Source organism: Gouania willdenowi, chromosome 1 (genome assembly GCF_900634775.1).
Source record: "Gouania willdenowi chromosome 1, fGouWil2.1, whole genome shotgun sequence".
Classification (NCBI taxonomy): Eukaryota; Metazoa; Chordata; class Actinopteri; order Blenniiformes; family Gobiesocidae; genus Gouania; species Gouania willdenowi.
The window spans coordinates 529,366-552,999 of NC_041044.1; the positions used below are offsets into that span (position 1 = coordinate 529,366).

Here is a 23,634-nt window from a genome sequence, read left to right on the forward strand (position 1 = left end):
TCATCATCAGGCTGTGTGATCAATCCCTTCTGTTCATTAACTAAAGTCACATCAGGTCATGTTCTGTGATGAAGAATGAGCTGGAGGTCCCTGTGTGGGTCCCCCCCCCCCACCGACAGGGGATAGGACAGGAATGGGGGGGGGGGGTAGATCTATGAGAGAGAGAGAGAGAGAGAGAGAGAGAGAGAGAGAGAGAGAGAGAGAGAGAGGACACGCAGCAGCTCCACTGACTTCACTCTGACTCTGTAATGCAGCAGAAACCACATGATCACAGCAAGAACAGGTAGGACTAACCTGTGTGTGTGTCAGTACGAGTGTGTGTCAGTATGTGTGTGTGTGTGTCAGTGAGTGTGTCCCGTGTGCAGGACAGGACATTCACACTAACCCTGTGATGTAGTGTCCACAGCTCCGATCTTATTCCCCTCAGTGTGTGTGTGTGTGTGTGTGTGTGTGCTGCAGTAATCAGTGTGTGAATGATGCTCTCTTTCTCTGGGATCGTTTGTTACATGAAGACCTTTATTTTCTAAGCGTGTGTATGCTCTGCTCTAACAGTAGATATTTATAATACTTCACATGTGTATGTATAGATATTATATGAGACTACAGGGCTGACATGTTCTCATTAGAACAGAGACATTTTTTGATCCTTTGTTATGGTTCTTTCCAAAGGTTCTGTGTATTATTTACCTCCTGGATCATCATCCACACAATAGACAAACATTTAATATGCAAACATCTAAAAGAATAAAAAACTTATTCTTGATATTTGAGCGTTTTTTTTTTAGAAATTCAGGTTTTTCTGTTTCCAGTTTTTATTGAAATATTTAGATTTTGTGCATTTCCAAGAGTAATGGAAACACCTAATGGTAATATTGTCGCTATCATCATGTAGATCTTTGTTTAAATTCTCTCAAACATTTTTTGTTTTTAACACAAACGTATCATCAGCAAAGAGCTTGACTTTCTAGATGAAGAGTTTATAGAGTTTATATAAAGACAAAAGAGTTTATATAAAGATTATAGTTTATATAAAGACTATAGGGTTTATAGAGTTTATATAAAGACAAAAGAGTTTATATAAAGATTATAGAGTTTATATAAAGACTATAGGGTTTATAGAGTTTATATAAAGACAAAAGAGTTTATATAAAGATTATAGAGTTTATATAAAGACTATAGGATTTATAGAGTTTATATGAAGATTATAGTGTTTATATCAATCAATCAATCTTTATTTGTATAGCGCCAAATCATAACCAATGGTATCTCAAGACACTTTACAGTAGAGCAGTCTTAAGGACGGACTCTTCATTTTATGGATACACACATATGCATATATACGTATATACACATACATATGTATCCCACACCCAACATGAATTCATCATGGCGGCAAGGAAAACCTTCTGTTAAGCAGCAGGAACCTTGTGTGGATCCCATTCCTATGATGAACAGCCATCCACGTTATGCTGTGTTGGGTGTGTGCAGAGGAAAGGGTGGAGACAGAGTTGTTGAGACTCTGTAACTCCACACTGAGGATCCCACGGACCTGCAAGACAAAAGCCAGAAGGAGAACAGGAGCAAACACACAAGGGAAGAAGCAGACATAGAGGGAGTGTTTGAAAGAGGAATGGAACCCTCTCCGGTCCCTCTCTAACCTAAATGACCTCTCTCTTAACGCCCTCTCCAACCTCTCTCCAACCGAGCGTGCCAGACCCCCCCCCCCCACCGGCAGTCTATGCCTATTGCATCTTAACTATGAGCTATGAGCTGGTTCCTAACTAAAAGCTTTATCAAAGAGGAATGTTTTGAGCCTAACCTTAAAGGTAGAGAGGGTGTCTGCCCCCCGAACCGTGGTTGGTAGATGGTTCCAGAGAAGTGGGGCCTGATAACTGAAAGCTCTTCCTCCTATACTACTTCTAGAGACAAATGGAACAACGAGTAGTCCAGCATTTTGAGAGCGTAGTGTTCTGGGGGCATTGTATGGTACTACAAGCTCCTTGAGATAGACTGGTGCCTGTCCATTTAGGGCTTTATAAGTGAGAAGAAGAATCTTGAATTCTATTCTATATTTTATGGGAAGCCAATGCAGAGAGGCTAATACAGGAGTAATGTGATCTCTTCTCCTAGTTTTAGTCAGTACACGTGCTGCAGCATTTTGAACCAGCTGAAGTGTCTTAAGCGACTTGCTCGGGCAGCCTGCTAAAAGAGAATTACAATAATCCAGTCTAGAGGTAACAAAAGCATGGACTAGTTTTTCGGCGTCGCCCTGAGACAGGATAGATCTGATTTTAGCAATGTTACGGAGATGAAAGAAGGCAGTTCTTGAAGTTTGTTTTATGTGAGAGTTGAAGGATAAATCCTGATCAAATAGAACCCCAAGGTTTCTAACAGTTGTGCTTCGTGCCAGAGTAATGCCATCTAGGGCAGTTAGGCTAGCATAGGTTTCTCTAAGGTGTCGTGGGCCCAGTACAATGACCTCAGTCTTGTCTGAGTTAAGAAGAACATTTTGGTCCATCCAGGCCCTAATGTCCTTTAGACAGGCCTCAAGTTTAGATAGCTGATTTGTCTCACCTGGCTTCATTGATACATACAGTTGGGTATCATCAGCATAGCAGTTATATTCTAAAACACAGGACAAGATGTTAATACCTTTTTGTGCGAGCACGTACAAAAGTTGATGAAAAAAGCTTGACCCAGGGAACAGAACACCCATCCCCCCACAGGGCAAGCAAGGGCCTAGGATGCATCATCAGTAGTGTTCCTCCGGATCATAGGGTGTTTCGGCCATTCACTATACACCCTCCCCAGAGTTGGCCAGCCACAGGGTGATCAGCCCATAGCTTGCATCCCAGGCCCACACATGGCATGGGCGCCCTGTCCCCCAGAGCCAAGCCTAAGCCAACCACATACCCCAACCCACTATTTGGGGGCCCAAGAGGTACGTTCCTCTTCAGCCAGAGCCACTGGCTGCTTCTCTCTGCTGACTCCGATGCAGCTTTGATGGCTGCGCGCTGGCTCTGGCCCCTGACTCCCAGGTCCCTGAGTAGTTTGGTAGTAGATGTTGCTACAAACCCTCTGCATCCAACCTCCACTGGGCGGACTTCTGTATTCCAGCCGCGATGTTGTGCTTCTGCTGCTAGTTCGGCATAGCGCAGGTGTTTTCGCTCATATGCCTCATCTATGGAATCCTCCCAGGGTACGGTGAGCTCGATGATGTAAACCTTCTTGATGGAGCGGGACCAAAGCACCAGATCAGGCCTTAAGGTGGTGGTGGTGATCTCTGCAGGAAACGCCAATTGTTGGCCAATATCTACCAGCATTGCCCAGTCACATGCTAAGCACAGCTGGCCTCTCTCTGATGGTGCCGAGCTGCTCCTGGTTGGTTTCACCCCTTCACCGACAAAGGCAGTTGTCCATGTGGGGTTGGCTATTGGCAGTGGTAGGGAGTTGATGGCAGATCTTATGCCCTCAAAGGCGGCCGCAAGGCTCTTTAGGACTTGGTTGTGGCGCCAAGTGTACCGTCCTTGGGTGAGACTGGCTTTACATCCTGTTAGAATGTGCCGGAGAGAGGCTGGCCTGGAGCATAGGGTACAAGCTGGGTTCTCCCCAAACCACTGATGGAGATTGACAGGTGTTGGAAGGACATCATAAGTAGCCCTGATGGTGAAACGCAGACTCTGTGCTTCCATGGCCCACACCTCTCTCCAGCTGAGCCTCCTCTTCTCCACATTGTCCCACCGTGTCCACTGTCCCTGTTTGCCAAGGGAGACTGCCTTGGCCCACCTTGCAGCCTCCTCCTGACGGCGTACTTCTTCCACCACCATCTTCCTCCGTGTAGGTGCAGTTGCCTTGCTCCATGTTGGTTGGCTGGTATTTAGGCCAAGGCTTCCTCTTCCGCGCTGAACATTCCCCACAATGTCAGCATGTTTGAGAGCTGATGTTGCCTCCTCCACTGCTGTTGCTGGAGTCCATTTGCGCCCAGTAGTTAAGGTTGGTGTATTGTCTTTCACCACTTTGTCTTTGGATTCATTCAGTGTCATCTGTAGTCGTGTTTTAGCACACTTGAACTCCTCCGTGAGACTGGTGAGGGGAAACTTGAGAACACCATCTCCATACATTCCTCTCTCAAACACTCCCTCTATGTCTGCTTCTTCCCTTGTGTGTTTGCTCCTGTACTCCTTCTGGCTTGTCTTGCAGGTCCGTGGGATCCTCAGTGTGGAGTTACAGAGTCTCAGCGGCTCTGTCTCGACCCTTTCCTCTGCACACACCCAACACAGCATAACGTGGATGGCTGTTCATCATAGGAATGGGATCCACACAAGGTTCCTGCTGCTTAACAGAAGGTTTTCCTTGCCGCCATGATGAATTCATGTTGGGTGTGGGATACATATGTATGTGTATATACGTATATATGCATATGTGTGTATCCATGAAATGAAGAGTCCGTCCTTAAGACTGCTCTACTGTAAAGTGCCTTGAGATACCATTGGTTATGATTTGGCGCTATACAAATAAAGATTGATTGATTGATTGATACAGGCCTATGTTAGTGAGGCATCGCGGAAGTCCAAGCCACTTTTTGATGTACGCTGTGACTCCTCTTTCCAGTTTCTCTACTGTTGAGATGGGGACTTCATACACTGCAAGGGGCCACAGCACCCGGGGTAGGAGACCAAATTGAAGGCACCAAATCTTTAACTTCCCAGGTAGCTGAGTATTATCGATGGACTGTAGGCCAGCGCTGATGTCCTTGCGCAGCTGTTGCACCTGGTACCTGTCCTTCAGGCTTGCATCGTAGCACCTTCCGAGGCTTTTGATTGGCTGTTCAGATACTGTGGATATTGGATCATCGCCAATGAAGAACTTCAAGTCAGCAAGCACTCCTTGCACCACTGAGATGCTGCGTGACTTAGATGGCTTGATCTTTATACGGGCCCAACTGATGTTTTCCTCCAGTTTCCTGAGCAGCCTCTTGGTGCATGGGATGGTGGTGGTCAGGGTGGTGATGTCATCCATGTAGGCTCTGAGGGGAGGAAGGCGCAGACAAGAGCCGACCCGCTGTCCACCTACAACCCATTTTGAGGCTCGAATGATGATCTCCATCGCCATGGTGAATGCTAGAGGAGAGATAGTGCATCCGGCCATAATGCCTACTTCTAGGCGCTGCCATGAGGTGGTGAACTCAGAGGTTGAAAAGCAGAACTGTAAATCTTGAAAGTAGGCTTTAACTAGAGTTAAGATGGTGATAGGGATATGGAAGAACCTAAAAACAGTCCAAATGAGTTCATGGGGCACAGAGCCAAAGGCGTTAGCGAGATCCAGGAAGATGGCATGGAGATCCTTTTTCTCCAGCTTTGCCACTTGGATCTGATGCCAGATCATGCTAGAGTGTTCCAGGCAGCCAGAGAAGCCTGATACCCCTGCCTTCTGTACAGTTGTATCAATGTACTCATTTCTTTGTAGTTACACAGCCATCCTCTGTGCAATGACGCTGAAGAACACTTTACCCTCCACATTAAATAGGGAGATTGGGCGGAACTGGCTGATGTTCTTTGCATCTTTCTCCTTTGGAATCAAGACTCCACCTGCTCTACTCCACACTTTGGGTATCATTTTCTTCTGCCATACTGTTCTCATGAGCTTCCAGAGAAATCTCAAGACATCTGGAGCGTTCTTGTATACTTTGTATGGTATTTCATTCGGCCCAGGGGCTGATGCTGATCTTGCCCGATGGACTACGCATTTCACCTCCTTCCAGGTTGGAGGGCCAATTTCAAATTGATGTTCTGGGGGGGCGATTGGTGGGATGTCTGGAGGAATGGCCAGATGTTCGTAGTGCCTTGGATCAGAGTGCGTTGTTCTCAAGTGCTCCTCCAGTTCGTCTCTTGTTGTTTGTAGGGCACCGCTTTTTTCCTTGGCGAACAGAGTTTTAAGGAATTTGAAGGGATCCTTGTAGAACTGTGTTCGTGTATGTTCTTTCTTTCTCCGTCGGTTCCTTAAATTCTCTGCTTTGCAGAGGGATGCCAGACGAAGTTTAATGTCAGCTTGGAGAGTATTCATGCCCTCCTTTTCCACTTTAGAGGCTTTCTTCCAATGTTTCCTGAGCTGTCTCCTTTCTCGGATGAGACGCTTAATCTCCTGCTGTCTTCTGGAAACTGGTGGGGTTGTAATCTTTTTAGAATCTTTAACCTCGTTAACCCCAAACTGTTCTGCCCCATAATGGTAGACGATGTCTTCCATTTTCTCCAACTTTTTTTCCACTGTGTATCGAAGTTGCTCAAGGGTCTGTGTCAGGTCAGTATTCACCGTTTCCCACAGCTTCTTGTCAGCAGCACTGGGCCACTTCACACGCAGTCTGCCCCCTTGGGGCCTCCTTTCAACGGCAGGTCTAGGAGGTTGGGCGGGTTCCGCAAGTGATGTTTGTTCCACCACTGATTCTGTGCTTGAGTTTTCATCTTCCATTACATTGGTGCTGATGCACTGCAAGCTATGGTTTGTGTCCAGTTGCTGTGCTTCACTCGACTGATTTGATCCCTTTCGCAGAAAGTAGTCAATGCGAGGCCCTTGTCTTTCTTTACTCAAGCACCTTTTCTTTCCCTGGTGAATCCTCAACCCACGGTGATCTTCCTCCATCCACAGGCGCATATCTGTAGTGTGTGGCCTGCTGTTGCATCAGTAGCTTTGACAATTGCTGTGGTGTTCTCTTGCACTGTGCTTATGTCACTCATAGTCGTTTCCGGTCCAGTCGTTACCATGTTCTCAGCTGATGAGTTTCTTCCGCCCCCGCTCTCGCAGACTCTGGGGATATTCTTTTACATTGACTTTTTGTAGCTACGACGGGTGTCTCTGACATGCTACAAAGCATGAGAGACTACGGTCATGGGCAGCTAACCCATGACTGTCCCAATGTGTCGCAGTGAAAGTTAACAGAGTATGTTATAACATTACCAAGGGGGATCATATAGATACAGAAGAGGATTGGACCTAGCACAGAGCCCTGAGGAACCCCGTAGCTTACTTTAGTGTACACAGAAGACCTATTATTCACGTGTACAAACTGGTACCTATCAGATAGGTAGGACTTAAACCAGTTTAGGGCAGTCCCTGTGATTCCAAGTAATTTCTCTAATCTCTCTAGTAGAATATAGTGATCTATAGTGTCAAAAGATATATAAAGATTATAGAGTTCTTATAAAGATTATAGAGTTTGTATGAAGATTATAGTGTTTATATAAAGGCGATAGAGTTTATATACAGACTATAGAGTTTATAGAGTTTATATGAAGATTATAGAGTTTATATAAAGACTATAGAGTTTATATAAAGACAATAGAGTTTATATACAGACTATAGAGTTTATAGAGTTTATATACAGACAATAGAGTTTATATACAGACTAGAGTTTATAGAGTTTATATGAAGTTCATAGAGTTTATATAAAGACTATAGTGTTTATATACAGACTATAGAGTTTATAGAGTTTATATACAGACTATAGAGTTTATATACAGACTATAGAGTTTATATAAAGACAATAGAGTTTATATACAGACTATAGAGTTTATAGAGTTTATATACAGACTATAGAGTTTATAGAGTTTATATGAAGATCATAGAGTTTATATAAAGACTATAGAGTTTATATACAGACTATAGAGTTTATAGAGTTTATATAAAGACTATAGAGTTTATATACAGACTATAGAGTTTATATAAAGACAATAGAGTTTATATACAGACTATAGAGTTTATAGAGTTTATATACAGACTATAGAGTTTATAGAGTTTATATGAAGATCATAGAGTTTATATAAAGACTATAGAGTTTATATACAGACTATAGAGTTTATAGAGTTTATATAAAGACTATAGAGTTTATATACAGACTATAGAGTTTATAGAGTTTCTATAAAAATTATAGTGTTTATATAAAGACTATAGAGTTTATATACAGACTATAGAGTTTATATACAGACTATAGAGTTTATAGAGTTTATATAAAGACTATAGACTTTATATACAGACAATAGAGTTTATATAAAGATTAAAGTGTTTATATAAAGACAATAGAGTTTATATACAGACTATAGAGTTTATAGTTTATATAGACTATAGAGTTTATATACAGACTATAGAGTTTATAGAGTTTATATAAAGATTATAGAGTTTATATACAGACTATAGAGTTTATATAAAGATTATAGAGTTTATATAAAGACTATAGAGTTTATATACAGACTGTAGAGTTTATATAAAGATTATAGAGTTTATATACAGACTATAGAGTTTATTTCAGTGGTGGGCCGTCAGAGCCAGCAAGGCCTTCTCTGCTGGCCTAAACATAATCAGAAAATAAATTTCATTTTAATATATTTTTTTCGGTGATGATGGTGATGGTGGTGATGGTGGTGATGATGGTGATGGTGGTGATGATGGTGATGGTGGTGATGATGGTGATGGTGGTGATGATGGAGATGGTGGTGATGATGGTGATGGTGGTGATGATGGAGATGGTGGTGGTGATGGTGATGGTGGTGGTGGTGGTGGTGACGATGGTGGTGATGATGGTGATGGTGGTGATGATGGTGATGATGGTGATGGTGGTGATGGTGGTGATGATGGTGATGATGGTGATGATGGTGATGGTGGTGATGATGGTGATGATGGTGATGGTGGTGGTGATGGTGATGGTGGTGGTGGTGGTGGTGACGATGGTGGTGATGGTGGTGGTGATGATGGTGATGGTGGTGGTGGTGGTGACGATGGTGGTGGTGCTGACGATAGCATCCACAGATGTTCTCATTGGGCTCCACTGATAAACTCTGCATGTATTACATTAGCTAAAAAGCTAAAAAACTAGAGAGCTCCATCCATCACTCTGTCCTGGTTCCTTCTTCTCTCTCCCTATAGAACCATACGTATAGATTTACAGTACAGATCCATCAGAGCATGTGAGTCCAAACCAACCAGAGTCTGATTTATGGGCTGCACCACATTATAAATATTAAACTATCTGAACTACTGGAACATCTGGAGTCACATACATGAGATGATTGGAGACGTTCCTCAGGGATCGTGTATGTACTGTATGCAAAGAGAGGTGAGGTAATGTTTTAGCAGTGTTTAACGCCTGTCCCCCCCCTCCACTCCCCCTCCCCCTCCCAGGCACCATGTTTGTTGGACTGAAGCCAGTGTTTTTACTGCTGCTGTTCTGCTATTGGCTCATCATCGTCTCAGCCAAGGAAGGAAAATCAACCAAGAAGGGGAAGCAGGTCATCTGTCCATCGTGAGTGGGAACACTATTTCATCCTGTCAGCATCGTACACACACACGCACGCACGCACGCACGCACGCACGCACGCACGCACGCACGCACGCACGCACGCACGCACGCACGCACACACACACACACACACACACACACACACACACACACACACACACACACACACACACACACACACACACACACACACACACACACACACACGCACACACACGCACACACTCTCACACGCGCACACACACACACACGCACACACACGCACACACTCTCACACGCGCACACACACACACACGTACGCACACACCTCGCGCACACACACCATGCACACACACACCATGCACACACACCGTACACACACATTACATCTGCGTAGGAACTGCTCACACCTGATTGGCTGCACACAAAACTAAACAAATGCAGATGTTCCTCTGACGTACTCGTTCCAAATCTAACTTTGCCTACTGACGTTTAAATAGATCCTCCACTGGTTTTATAAATATGGTCTAAAACCTTCTAAATACAATTATTAGTAGATCGATGTGAAACAAAAAACATTATTATGCACCATATTCTTTTAATTTCCTTTTAAAAATAGGACAACTTTACAGTTTTAGAGTCTGTGTTCCTCCATCTTGAAATCATGTGATTGATGATGTCACACTGCCTGTAAACATCCATTGTTTTCTATTAAAGTGAAACATTCAGCCTGATTTATGGATCATTTAATAGATTTTTACATCATTTAGAAGCTTTTTCAGTCTCAATAACAACTTGTGCTGCTTTCGGTTGCTCTAAAAAAACAGGAAATGTTCAATGTGTGGATGTAAACTTTGTTTACAGAAAGCATCAGCCGTGCACTATTTAAGGGAGAGTAAGGCTGCGTCCCAATACCCAACACCCATCCCTCAAGTTACACGCTCCCATTGAAGGATGCGAGATCGTAGGGTGTTCCAATCATACAAAGTGGTCTTTAGCTCCACCCTTCATGCACACCTGTGAGAAGCGTGCATGCAAGTGGACTTTGATGAAGGGAATTACCCAGAAGTCCTTTAGTCATGGGACGTTTAAATGTAAAGTATTTTTAAGTGTTTATTTAATTTATATATATAGCCAATTTAGCAGCACAGCTGCTATCAACGCTATTTTACCATCATGATTGATGACGTCTTTACTCTGTTTGATGACGTAACCACAAACTGTTCCAGTTCTACCTTTTCACCACTGGTTACGGACACACTTTACATCTGAAGTGCAATTAAATCAAGTGCACCCTTTGTGGAAGTCCGTAGGGCATAGTTTGGGTATTGGGACGCAGCCTAAAGGAGAGGGGTCTGGCTGCAGACCTGCACTGAGATGTCCCCTCCAGCGACCTGTTTTCCGCTTTCAAAATAAAAGTGACCGACTGCACCGGAAAGCACATAGTTTTTGTTGCCTTTCAAAATAAAAGCGACTGTAAACGTTTACTCCGCGTTTACTACACATTTATGACACGTTTACATGTTTACTACACCTTTACTATGTGTTTATTACACGTTTACTCCGTGTTTACTACACATTTACTATGCATTTACTACATGTTTACAACAAGTTTATGACATGTTTACATGATTACTACATGTTTACTACACATTTACTACACGTTTACTACAATTTGACACAATTACTACACGTTCACTACACAATTACTACACGTTTACATGTTTACTACACGTTTACTACACATTTAGTACGCGTTTACTACACGTTTACTACATGTTTACTGTGTTTACTATGTGTTTACTACACAATTACTACATGTTTACTATGTGTTTACTACACATTTACTACATGTTTACTACACAATTACTACACGTTTACATGTTTACTACACATTTACTACACGTTTACTACAATTTGACACAATTACTACACGTTCACTACACAATTACTACACGTCTACATGTTTACTACACGTTTACTACACATTTAGTACGCGTTTACTACACGTTTACTACATGTTTACTATGTGTTTACTACACATTTACTACATGTTTACTACACAATTACTACACGTTTACATGTTTACTACATGTTTACTATGTGTTTACTACACATTTACTACATGTTTACTACACAATTACTACACGTTTACATGTTTACTACATGTTTACTATGTGTTTACTACACATTTACTACATGTTTACTACACAATTACTACACATTTACATGTTTACTACACGTTTACATGTTTACTACACGTTTACTACACGTTTACTACATGTTTACTATGTGTTTACTACACATTTACTACATGTTTACTACACAATTACTACACGTTTACATGTTTACTACATGTTTACTATGTGTTTACTACACATTTACTACATGTTTACTACACAATTACTACACGTTTACATGTTTACTACATGTTTACTACACGTTTACTACGCGTTTACTACACATTTACTACACGTTTACTACAATTTATGACACGTTTATTACAAATTTACTACACATTTACTAAATGTTTCCTACATGGTTTCTGATGTTTCCCACGGTCTCATGATAACAGAGATTGTTTAGAAAACATTGCTGTGTGAATGTAATTTTTTTTGGAAAGAATAACGTAAACAGAAGCAGAACTTTGTGTTGTAAACGAGACTTAAGACTAAGTTTCCAACAACAGCTTTCAGTCGTTGTTGGAAACTATGAAAGCAGATATGTTGTAAAATGTGATGTGAGGTTATGTATAAAAAATCCACATGTGAAATAAATTTAATGTCACAAATGTTGGGAAAAAATGTATAGACTGATATTTACACATAATTTAAGCTGCAAACTTGTAATCCAACATTTATTCAAATTTTTTTATAATTACTTGTATTACAACCACAACTCTACGGTTATAACTTCTCTAATCTACCGCTACACAAACACAAAATATTTTTCTCGTGTGAATCTTGAGTTTTGCAACACGTTTTTTTAACACGTCTGTAGCAAAACTGATTAATGGTCGTAGAAATGTTATTAAAACCAGGCAACGTTCTGATGGTGTTCCTGGTCCAACCCACAGACTGAATTAGTCCAGACACCACAGAGATGTAGAGTGATGAGAGAGTTGGAGCGTGTGCTGCTAATGAGCTGATGTACAAAGACAGAATAATTCACTATCACTTCCTTTATTACTGCAATAGGAAAACCTTAAGGAAGTGAATCAAGCAGGAACAGGAAGTAAAAACTTATCAATAGTTCAACTAGAAACCTGTTAATCAACAAATGTGTGTTTCTGCTGATTATAGTTATTATTCTAACCTTTACAGTAGCTGTTACTCTTTGAAATATGTCAAATCTAAATAGTTCTAAAAAAACTGGTGATGGAAAAAATATGTAGAAATTTAGAAAAAACACTCAAATATCTCTTAAAAGTTTTATTATTTATATTTATATTTATTCGGTCGTTCATTTCTAGGTCGGCGTTGTAGATGATCGGTTGTTGTCTGAGGAAGGGTAGTCTCCACACACCTGGCAACCTCTTAGTGTTCATTAATTGCTTTTCACATCTGATTAATAAGAGGTATGCTCCTTTTTACTTCCGCCTTGGCGGAGTCTACACTTAGATTATTGCCCGTAGTACTGACAGTCTGCTCATCTGCTGATCAGGCAGGAATGGCACGGCCGTGCACTCAATAACCAAACTCAACCCCGGTCCGCAACCGGGGGAAACTCAACCGCTGTCCTTCTCCAGAAAGTTAAGAAAAACCTCCGAATCAGCAGGAACTCAACCGCCACCCCTAAAGAATGAGGGGCTTGGGAATAACTCAACCTCGGTCCCATACCGAGGGAAAATTTTGCACAACTGTCAGGACTTTATTGGGCACCTCTAATATCATTCAACTTTAACTGGACCGGAGCCACCTCTAATCACCCTCACTCTAAGAGAACGTAGAAATTTGTTCAGAATGGTGTTTGTTACCAAGCATGTATCAAATCAGGTGGACCACCATCCCCCAAAGAGCGCTTTCCCTAGCAAGGTTTATCCTTTTTCTGCACATTAAACCAGGACTTCTTGTTTGAAGAGTAATTGTCTATGTACTCACAGCAACTAATGGGACAGTTTTCTCAGGAAAAATTTGGTACCCCCCCTGCTGTCGAGTGGCTTCGGGCCTGCAAGACAGTCCGACGCGGTAAGGGGGAGGCGCGCAAAATGAAAACGATGAATGTTGAACTAGGCTGTCTGTCGCAAGCAGCTTCAAAAGGGTAAGGTACAGATTGTTTACGAGAGTATCGGTCAAAAATTTTCCTGAAAGTGAGTAAAAACAAAAGAGTAAAAGAAGAATCGTTCAGAAATAACAAAGAAGAAAAAACCTGTGAGCTCAAAAAATCATGGCCAATAAAAGAATAAAAAATTAAAACTTCAGCTCCAAAAGCTGAGGCAACACAGGGCTCTTTCTTCAACAGATGTAACCATATCTTGCATTGTGGGGGGCCTCCCCTCAACAAGAAAATGAAATGAAAGAAAAGCAAACAAAAACAACCTTATCAGTAACACTATTTTCTTCCCTTTTGTTTGTTCTTTTCTCATAAAGGCAAAAGCAGTGTAAATAAATGAGCAACATAATGAATAAAAGCAAAGATAAATGATGGGCACACATGGTATCATGTGGCAAACAGAAGGGTTCTGTGTGAAGTTCTGGTGGTCCTGTGTTTCAGCTCATAGTTATGAATGTGAGTGTGTGACTGTATGTCTGGTCTGTCTGCGTGTGAGAGGATAAATGAAAACAAAATAATCTAGTGCACAGTCAGAAGATAGAGGGGTTAGTATTGTCCTATCGAAGGAGAAGCTTGTTGGCTATTTGCTAGTTGTCCCCCTCCATGTCAAAGTTCAAGGCTACGGTGATATAGCACTACCACCAAAGGCTGTGGTGGACTTCTTGTGGCTTGGTATCCTTGTGGCTTTTGAAACAGTGTCTTTTTTTGGTGAAGATATTCCAGCAGACGTGTGATCAGTCTGCAGTTGCTGCCCATCATTCAGGCAGTAATTGTGGCGTTTAACCCGCAACTCATTGGTGGGGGAGTGTCCAACCAACTCCGACGCCCACAGGTTCTCAGTCTTTGATGATGGGGCAGGATGTGTTAATCCCAGCATTGGCATGTGGCCCATTCCATAGACGATGAAGAGTTGACTTGGGACTGAGCGAGTTATTTCAGCATTGCTTTGCTGAATGGGAGAGTTGAGTCCTTTGATTGTCCATTTCCTTCTGAAGCTTGGTCCTTTGAATGATGTTGACATTTCATTAGCATAAGAGTTGAAGGTGATTTCATTCATTAAGAGCTTTCATTGAAGATGTCGTTTCTTCAGGGACAACCACAAAGCCAACAGAAACTAACAATAAAATAATAAAAAATGATAATGATGATAACAGTAATATTAAAATAAAATAAAATGAAATACTGTATTCATCTGTGTGTGTTTGAGTGTGTGTTGCTCATAGTCATTTTAGAGTGGACCCAGATATATCAAACATGAAATCAAATAAAATTTAAAATAAAAATAAAAATAGTGTCTGTTGTAATGGCTTAGCACTATTCTATAGGCCAATGGGGGCGCTACCTCTCTCTCTTTCTCCGTGTGTGTGTGTGTGTGTGGGGTGTGTGTTGGTGTGTGTGTTGCTGTGTGTGTTGGTGTGTGTGTTTGTGTGGGTTATTGTGTGTGTGTGTGTGTGTGTGTGTGTGTGTGTGTGTGTGAGTTCACATCAAACCAAGATTGTATATGCGTATGCATATATTATTTGTTTATTGGATTCTTCATCTTTTTTGATTCCCATTATTAGTGTTTTACTCCCTGTAGTCTTCACTACACTTTAGGTTAGGGTTGGGGTTTTAATCTATTTTGATAGCGGTACAGAGGTGAACTCAGTACATGGCACCGTGGTGTTTTGGAAACTTTGGTTGCCTGTCTATCCTATGGTCAGGACCTCACAGGCTGTCCATGGAGGTGCCTGAACAAAACCGTACTTGATGCCTAAACAAAAATATCCGAGCCCGAAGAAAAATATAGGGAACTTATAATATTAAAAAGCAAAGAACTTCAACCATTTGAGCCTTTCTCATGGCAGTCCTTTCACTGCGTCAAAAAAACAGCAGCTGAAGGAGGAGAGAACCTCCAGAATGATGAAAATCAATACAGTGCTCGACTGGTTGCCTTTCTATCAACACAGAGCGAATATATATATATATGTAAATGAAAATTTATATATATATGTATAAAGGCAGCTTTACCTTAATAGTCCGAATTGGTGTTTGAGGTTCAACCGATGGTTCGTGGTCCAGTCTCTGTCTGAGGGGCAGACCACCGTGAGGCAGCTTTGGGGTTTTAAGTGCATCCACTCTCCCGTGCTGGTCCACGGCAGGAGCTCCCCAGAGTAGAAGATGGATCCTGTTCGTAATCGCCAATTTGTCACGGCAAATTTGCGGTTGACCTCATTTGGAGACATGATTTATTGCTCTGGTTGAGTGATGGAGTCCAGGCGAGGCATTGATGATTTTATAAAAAAGGTTTATTATAAAACTAAGTAAAAAAGAGTACAAAGTGGAACAAAAATTGGTGACCGCCCGGCCAGGCGATCCGAAGACAGAGACCTGCTCTAACTAACAGTTTCACAGCTTAAGCTTTTATACAGATAACAGAAAAGTTCCACCCTGAGGTGAGGAGGAGGGAGTCAGATGCCCAGCAGTGGAAACATGTGAGGATGATGAAGACGTGTATGTTATGAGGAAGATTGGGCGCCACTCTTATCTATCCTTGATAGTGTGTGTGTGTGTGCGTGTATATCTGCATGTGAGTTTGAGTTTTGGCTTCAGCAGAGACTCTGTGTTGCACTGAGTACAATACGATCTGTACTGTTTAATCTAACATGATTCAGCTGTTCAAAAGTGTAAAGAGTAATGGAGTCATCATGTATTAAAACATGACAAATTGTACACATGAACATACATTTGACGATATGATGATGAATATAATAATTACCATAACAGACATATTAATGATTAGTGATTATTAGACTTAATAATGATTAGTGATTATTAGACTTAATAATGATTATTGATTATTAGACTTAATAATAATTAGTGATTATTAGACTTAATAATAATTAGTGATTATTAGACTTAATAATGATTAGTGATTATTAGACTTAATAATAATTAGTGATTATTAGACTTAATAATAATTAGTGATTATTAGACTTAATAATGATTAGTGATTATTAGACTTAATAATAATTAGTGATTATTAGACTTAATAATAATTAGTGATTATTAGACTTAATAATAATTAGTGATTATTAGACTTAATAATAATTAGTGATTATTAGACTTAATAATGATTAGCGAGTATTAGACTTAATAATGATTAGCGATTATTAGACTTAATAATGATTAGCGATTATTAGACTTAATAATGATTAGCGATTATTAGACTTAATAATGATTAGCGATTATTAGACTTAATAATAGCGATTATTAGACTTAATAATGATTAGCGATTATTAGACTTAATAATGATTAGCGATTATTAGACTTAATAATGATTAGCGATTATTAGACTTAATAATGATTAGCGATTATTAGACTTAATAATGATTAGCGATTATTAGACTTAATAATGATTAGCGATTATTAGACTTAATAATGATTATTGATTATTAGACTTAATAATGATTAGCGGTTATTAGACTTAATAATAATTAGTGATTATTAGACTTAATAATGATTAGTGATTATTAGACTTAATAATAATTAGTGATTATTAGACTTAATAATGATTAGTGATTATTAGACTTAATAATAATTAGCGATTATTAGACTTAATAATGATTAGTGATTATTAGACTTAATAATGATTAGCGATTATTAGACTTAATAATAATTAGTGATTATTAGACTTAATAATGATTAGCGATTATTAGACTTAATAATTGATTGTGATATTAGACTTAATACTAATCGTGCTTATTAGACTTAATCCGTTAGTTATTATTAGACTTAATAAATATAGTGATCTATTAGACTTAATAATTAGTGTTATAGACTTAATAATGATTAGTGATTATTAGACTTAATAATAATTAGTGATTATTAGACTTAATAATAATTAGTGATTATTAGACTTAATAATAATTAGTGATTATTAGACTTAATACTGATTAGTGATTATTAGACTTAATAATGAATTAGTGATTATTAGACTTAATAATAATTAGTGATTATTAGACTTAATAATAATTAGTGATTATTAGACTTAATAATGATTAGTGATTATTAGACTTAATAATGATTAGTGATTATTAGACTTAATAATGATTAGTGATTATTAGACTTAATAATGATTAGTGATTATTAGACTTAATAATGATTAGTGATTATTAGACTTAATAATGATTAGTGATTATTAGACTTAATAATGATTAGTGATTATTAGACTTAATAATGATTAGTGATTATTAGAATTAATAATGATTAGTGATTATAGACTTAATATATTAGTGATTATTAGACTTAATAATGATTAGTGATTATTAGACTTAATAATAATTAGTGATTATTAGACTTAATAATGATTAGTGATTATTAGACTTAATAATAATTAGTGATTATTAGACTTAATAATGATTAGTGATTATTAGACTTAATAATAATTAGTGATTATTAGACTTAATAATGATTAGTGATTATCAGACTTAATAATAATTAGTGATTATCAGACTTAATAATAATTATTGATTATCAGACTTAATAATGATTATTGATTATCAGACTTAATAATGATTATTGATTATTAGACTTAATAATGATTATTGATTATTAGACTTAATAATAATTACTGATTATTAGACTTAATAATGATTAGTGATTATTAGACTTAATAATGATTAGTGATTATTAGACTTAATAATGATTATTGATTATTAGACTTAATAATAATTAGTGATTATTAGACTTAATATTGATTAGTGATTATTAGACTTAATAATGATTAGTGATTATTAGACTTAATAATGATTAGTGATTATTAGACTTATTATTGATTTTTGATTATTAGACTTAATATTGATTATTGATTATTAGACTTAATATTGATTAGTACCACATTAGAACAGAATGTTCTAAGAAGGTTCTAAACGTCCATCTTCCTACAGAAAAGTCTCACGGGATGAGATTCCACCACAGTTATCAGGCTCCTCCCCCAAAACAACGTTCAATGGAAACACCTTCAGACACACATTAGACTTTGTGGAAACTTTACAAATATTACTTTGATTATGAGAGAAACTGTAATGGAAATACAGCTATTGATGTTTTTTAAACTGATATCCAATATTTTCTATAAAAACAAAAGGAATTAGAAATAAATAAATGTTGAAATGACTTGATGTCACATTAGAAAGAGAACATACAAACTCCATCCAGAAAGGTTTCCATCCCAAGTCTAAAAGACATTATTTTATTGGTTAATGTTAAATATTAATGATAGTTCAGACGTTCTCATGCCGTGGGAACGTCCAGGACTCAGTGATGTAGATGATAATTGGTGTCAGTGCTGTAGAGTGATGTTGTTAGACGTGTCATTGACGTTATTGCTGTAACGATAGTGATATGTGTTATTTAAGGATATGTGAGTGAGCTGCTCATCATGGATTATAAACAGGTCAATGATCACTAACAGTAGAGATGAGTTACAGTGGAACTATTTAGAACATCAGTCTGTGTTTATGAGCTCAGTGTGGAACAGGAAGAAGAATAAAACACCCGACCTCCCCATCAGGAACATTTTTAGTTCTTTTAAACAAACTCGTACAGTGCCTGTCTGAAGTATGTATTCATATAGTGGGAGGAGCTTAAGTAGAGTTGTCAATTATGACCAAATGAGTATGTGTTTGAAGGTTGTATGTACATAGAGGTGTACATACTGTACTCTGTAGTGTTATTAAGGGTTTATTTGTGGGTGTAAAATAAAATAGTGTGTGTGATTTATCTGGTTTAATTCTATGAGTGTTGCATTAAGTAACAAACATTGTTTTTTTACAACTGTAAACACCATTTAGAGGCAGTAAGTTAGTGTGTGTGATGGTCTGACATTAGCTGAAGAATACACACTATGTTATACATATGTTTCATTTGTGTTCTGGTGGTTTTGTTCAGGCACTAAACGGGCAGCTATTGTTTACACTGTTGTGTTCGGGCACTTTTGCAGACCACTAAAGGGTCCTGACCACTGAATGTACAGGTGACATTATTCTCTGCTACACCTCACAAATGTTCAGCTGGTTGATGTATCGTCAGCTTTACATGTGTGATGCGTTCATAATGTTTTTATTAGTTATAAACGTCACAGGTAACGTACTGTTTACCTGTTTGATGTTTGTTACCTGTGAGAGACACTCACAGGATCAACAAAATCCTCAAAAATAGAAACATATGAACATAGAACAGTGTTACCAAACGTTATTACCCCATGTTCCCTTAGTTCATGTTCTATATTATTTATTAGTGTTTGCTGACTCGTCTAAACTATTTCTGTATCTTGTCAAACATTAACTTTGAATTTAAGCCTTTTTGTTCATTTATTTTATTTTAGAATTTGAACTTCACCTTTTGGTGTATTTTAATGAGTTGTGCAACAAATTATGATTGATGGATGTAAAAAATAATATTGAAAAATACAGTGAAATGTGTGTGTACCCTCGGGCAGTGGTCTGCAACTACTATTCTCGAAGGAGCCATTTTTCCTCCTCTCACCTGGATTAAAATCCTTCTGGAGCCAAAAAATTACCTTCTCAATGAAGATAATATAGTGTAGAAAATATGTAGTTATATTTATATCAAATAATATTAATAATAATAATTCATATTTTTTATTGATGTATTTGTAGTGCTACAAAAATAACTTGAATATGATAACACATGATTATATTGATCAACACATGCTAATTGCTAATTTCTTGCTACTTATCAACATGCATATTAATCTGGTGCATTAGCAGTTAATTAAATATTTTCCCACACAAATAAAATCTCTATTTTCTTCCAGAATAGTCTTTTTGTTGGTTTAGTTATTTTACCATAGATTTAAAACATAAAGTTAACCACAGGTGTAGGAAAGTTTATGGTTAATGATAATTATTACACAATGTGATTTATTTTAGGTTGACATATTATTGTATCATGATTTTATTTGGTGTCAATGTCATTTATCATTAATAACTTCTGTAAGAAATAAGTTCATTATTATATTATTTTCTTATAGCTATAGGGAGCCATTGCTATAGAGTCAAAGAGCCACATGAGGCTCCAGAGCCACAGGTTACAGACCCCTGTCCTAGGGGTACACGTACCCCAGTTTGGGAACCACTAGAATATACAGAAATCTCTACAAACATTTTTAACCTACAGATTATATCAAATCCCAGTAGTTTATTAAATCAGTCCAACCATGATGTGTTACTGTATCATCCTCAGGAGATGATGATGATTGTTCATATCTACAGTGATGTTTGACCGTGGGAAACTGAAAACTTTGTAGTGTTAGAGCAGCTCTGGTGTGTGTGTCGTCTCTCTACTCTCCAACAGTCCCTGAAAGCACCACGCACACACACACACACACACACATCCATGTACACAGGACATACACACACACACACACACACACACACACACACACACACACACACACACACACACACACACACACACACACACACACACACACACACACACACACACACACACACACACACACACAGAGTGGGGGTCCTACGTACATCCCACCACCACAATGTTGCTAGTCTTGGCATTTCCTGTGTTTTATTGTGTGTGACAGACATGTGTCTAATGTTCTGGTCATTTATGTAAATACAGAACAAACAGCGTTCTGTTCTGGTTCAGTACGGGACGCATCATTTAAGGGTCAAATAAGGAATGATTTGGTATTTTAAGGGACCTTAAAGTTACCGGAGCTAACGCTAATGCTAACTGTTCCTAGTGGCTCAGCTCCAGTGGACAATTTTATGAAATAATTCTTAAACGGTAACATTGAAGTCCAAACAAATGTAACGCTGCACATGTTTGAACCAAGTGGCAGCGATGGTGAAAGTGTCAAATCTGTCTGTCCTTGAACCACAGAGATATTTGAGCGACAGACAGACAGACAGACAGACAGACAGACAGACTGACTGACTGACTGACTGACTGACTGACTGACTGACATCATTTGATTTCATAGAGCGATGGCTAAAAAAGTGACCTTTAAAAAAAAAAAAAAAATCTCATAAAAATGACAAAATTTGCAACCATATATTTTAGAACAGTCATGAAGTTCTTTATTAACTCATTGGCTGCCAGCCATTTTCAGAACAGCTACCCCCATCACTGCCAGCCCTTTTAGAGCATTTTGATGATCTTTTTCTCCCCACAGAATATCTATCTTTACTTTCATTAGTTAAAAAAATGTGTTCTAGCTTGTGAACAAGACCCCGAGGTACTTGAACTCCTCCACCTGGGGCAGAACCTCATCTCCAACCCGGAGAAGGCACTCCACCTTTTTCCGGTCGAGAACCATGGACTCGGATTTGGAGGTGCTGATTCTCATTCCGGCCGCTTCACACTCGGCTGTGAACCGATCCAGTGAGAGTTGAAGGTCACGGTATTTTGGAGCCAACAGGACCACATCATCTGCAAAAAGCAGTGATGCAATACTGAGGCCCCCGAACCGGACCCCCTCAACGCCCTGACTGCGCCTAGAAATTCTGTCCATAAAAGTTATGAACAGAATCGGTGACAAAGGGCAGCCCTGGCGGAGTCCAACCCTCACCGGAAACGATTTCGACTTACTGCCGGCAATGCGGACCAGACTCTGACTCCGGTCATACAGGGAACGAACAGCTCCTATCAGGAGGTTCGATACCCCATACTCCCGGAGGACCCCCCACAGGAATCCCCGAGGGACACGGTCAAATGCCTTTTCCAGGTCCACAAAACACATGTGGACTGGTTGGGCAAATTCCCATGACCCCTCAAGGACCCTGCTGAGGGTGTAGAGCTGGTCCACAGTTCCACGGCCAGGACGAAAACCACATTGCTCCTCCTGAATCCGAGGTTCAACTATCCGGCGGACCCTCCTCTCCAGTACCCCTGAATAGATCTTACCGGGGAGGCTGAGGAGTGTGATCCCTCTATAATTGGAACACACCCTCCGGTCCCCCTTCTTAAAAAGGGGGACCACCACCCCGGTCTGCCAATCCAGAGGCACTGCCCCCGATGTCCACGCGATGTTGCAGAGTCGTGTCAGCCATGACAGCCCCACAACATCCAAGGCCTTGAGGAACTCCGGGCGGATCTCATCCACCCCCGGAGCCCTGCCACCGTGGAGCTTTTTAACCACCTCGGCAACCTCAGCCCCAGAGATAGGAGAGCCCACTCTCGGGTCCCTGGGCCCTGCTTCCTGATTGGAAGGCGTGTCGGTGGGATTGAGGAGGTCTTCGAAGTATTCCCCCCACCGATCCACAACGTCTCGTGTTGAGGTCAGCAGCGCACCATCCGCACCATACATAGTGTTGACGGTGCACTGCTTCCCCCTCCTGAGACGCCGGATAGTGGTCCAGAATCTCTTCGAAGCCGTCCGGAAGTCGTTCTCCATGGCCTCACCAAACTCCTTCCATGGCCAGGCTTTTGCCTCGGCGACCGCCGTGGCTGCACTCCGCTTGGCCCGTCGGTACCTGTCTGCTGCCTCCGGAGTCCCACAGGCCAAAAAGGCCCGGTAGGACTCCTTCTTCAGCTTGACGGCATCCCTCACCCCCGGTGTCCACCAACGGGTTCGGGTATTGCCGCCACGACAGGCACCGACTACCTTACGGCCACAGCACCGATCAGCTGCCTCAGCAACAGAGGCACGGAACATGGCCCACTCGGACTCAATGTCCCCCACCTCCTCCGAGACATGGTTGAAGTTTTCCCGGAGGTGGGAGTTGAAGCTCCTTCTGACGGGAGACTCTGCCAGGCATTCCCAGCAGACCCTCACTATACGTTTGGGTCTGCCAGGTCTAACCGGCATCCTCCCCCGCCATCGGAGTCAACTCACCACCAGGTGGTGATCAGTTGACAGCTCCGCCCCTCTCTTTACCCGAGTGTCCAAGACATGCGGCCGCAAGTCCGATGACACGACTACGAAGTCGATCATCGAACTGCGGCCTAGGGTGTCCTGGTGCCAAGTGCACATATGGACACCCTTATGCTTGAACATGGTGTTTGTTATGGACAATCTGTGACGAGCACAGAAGTCCAACAACAAAACACCGCTCCGGTTCCGATCA

General features: G+C 40.1%; 1 protein-coding gene across 1 annotated transcript in view; it reads left to right on the plus strand.

Annotated features, from left to right (window-relative positions):
- Positions 1-205: 205 nt before the first annotated feature.
- Positions 206-23,634, plus strand: part of LOC114464779 (glycine receptor subunit beta-like) — a 108,268-nt gene continuing 84,839 nt past the window's right edge. Inside the window, exons 1-2 of the mRNA XM_028449325.1 lie at positions 206-283; positions 9,169-9,289. Coding sequence (XP_028305126.1) covers positions 265-283; positions 9,169-9,289 — 140 coding nt within the window. The 5' untranslated portion in view covers positions 206-264. The remainder of the gene's footprint in view (positions 284-9,168; positions 9,290-23,634) is intronic.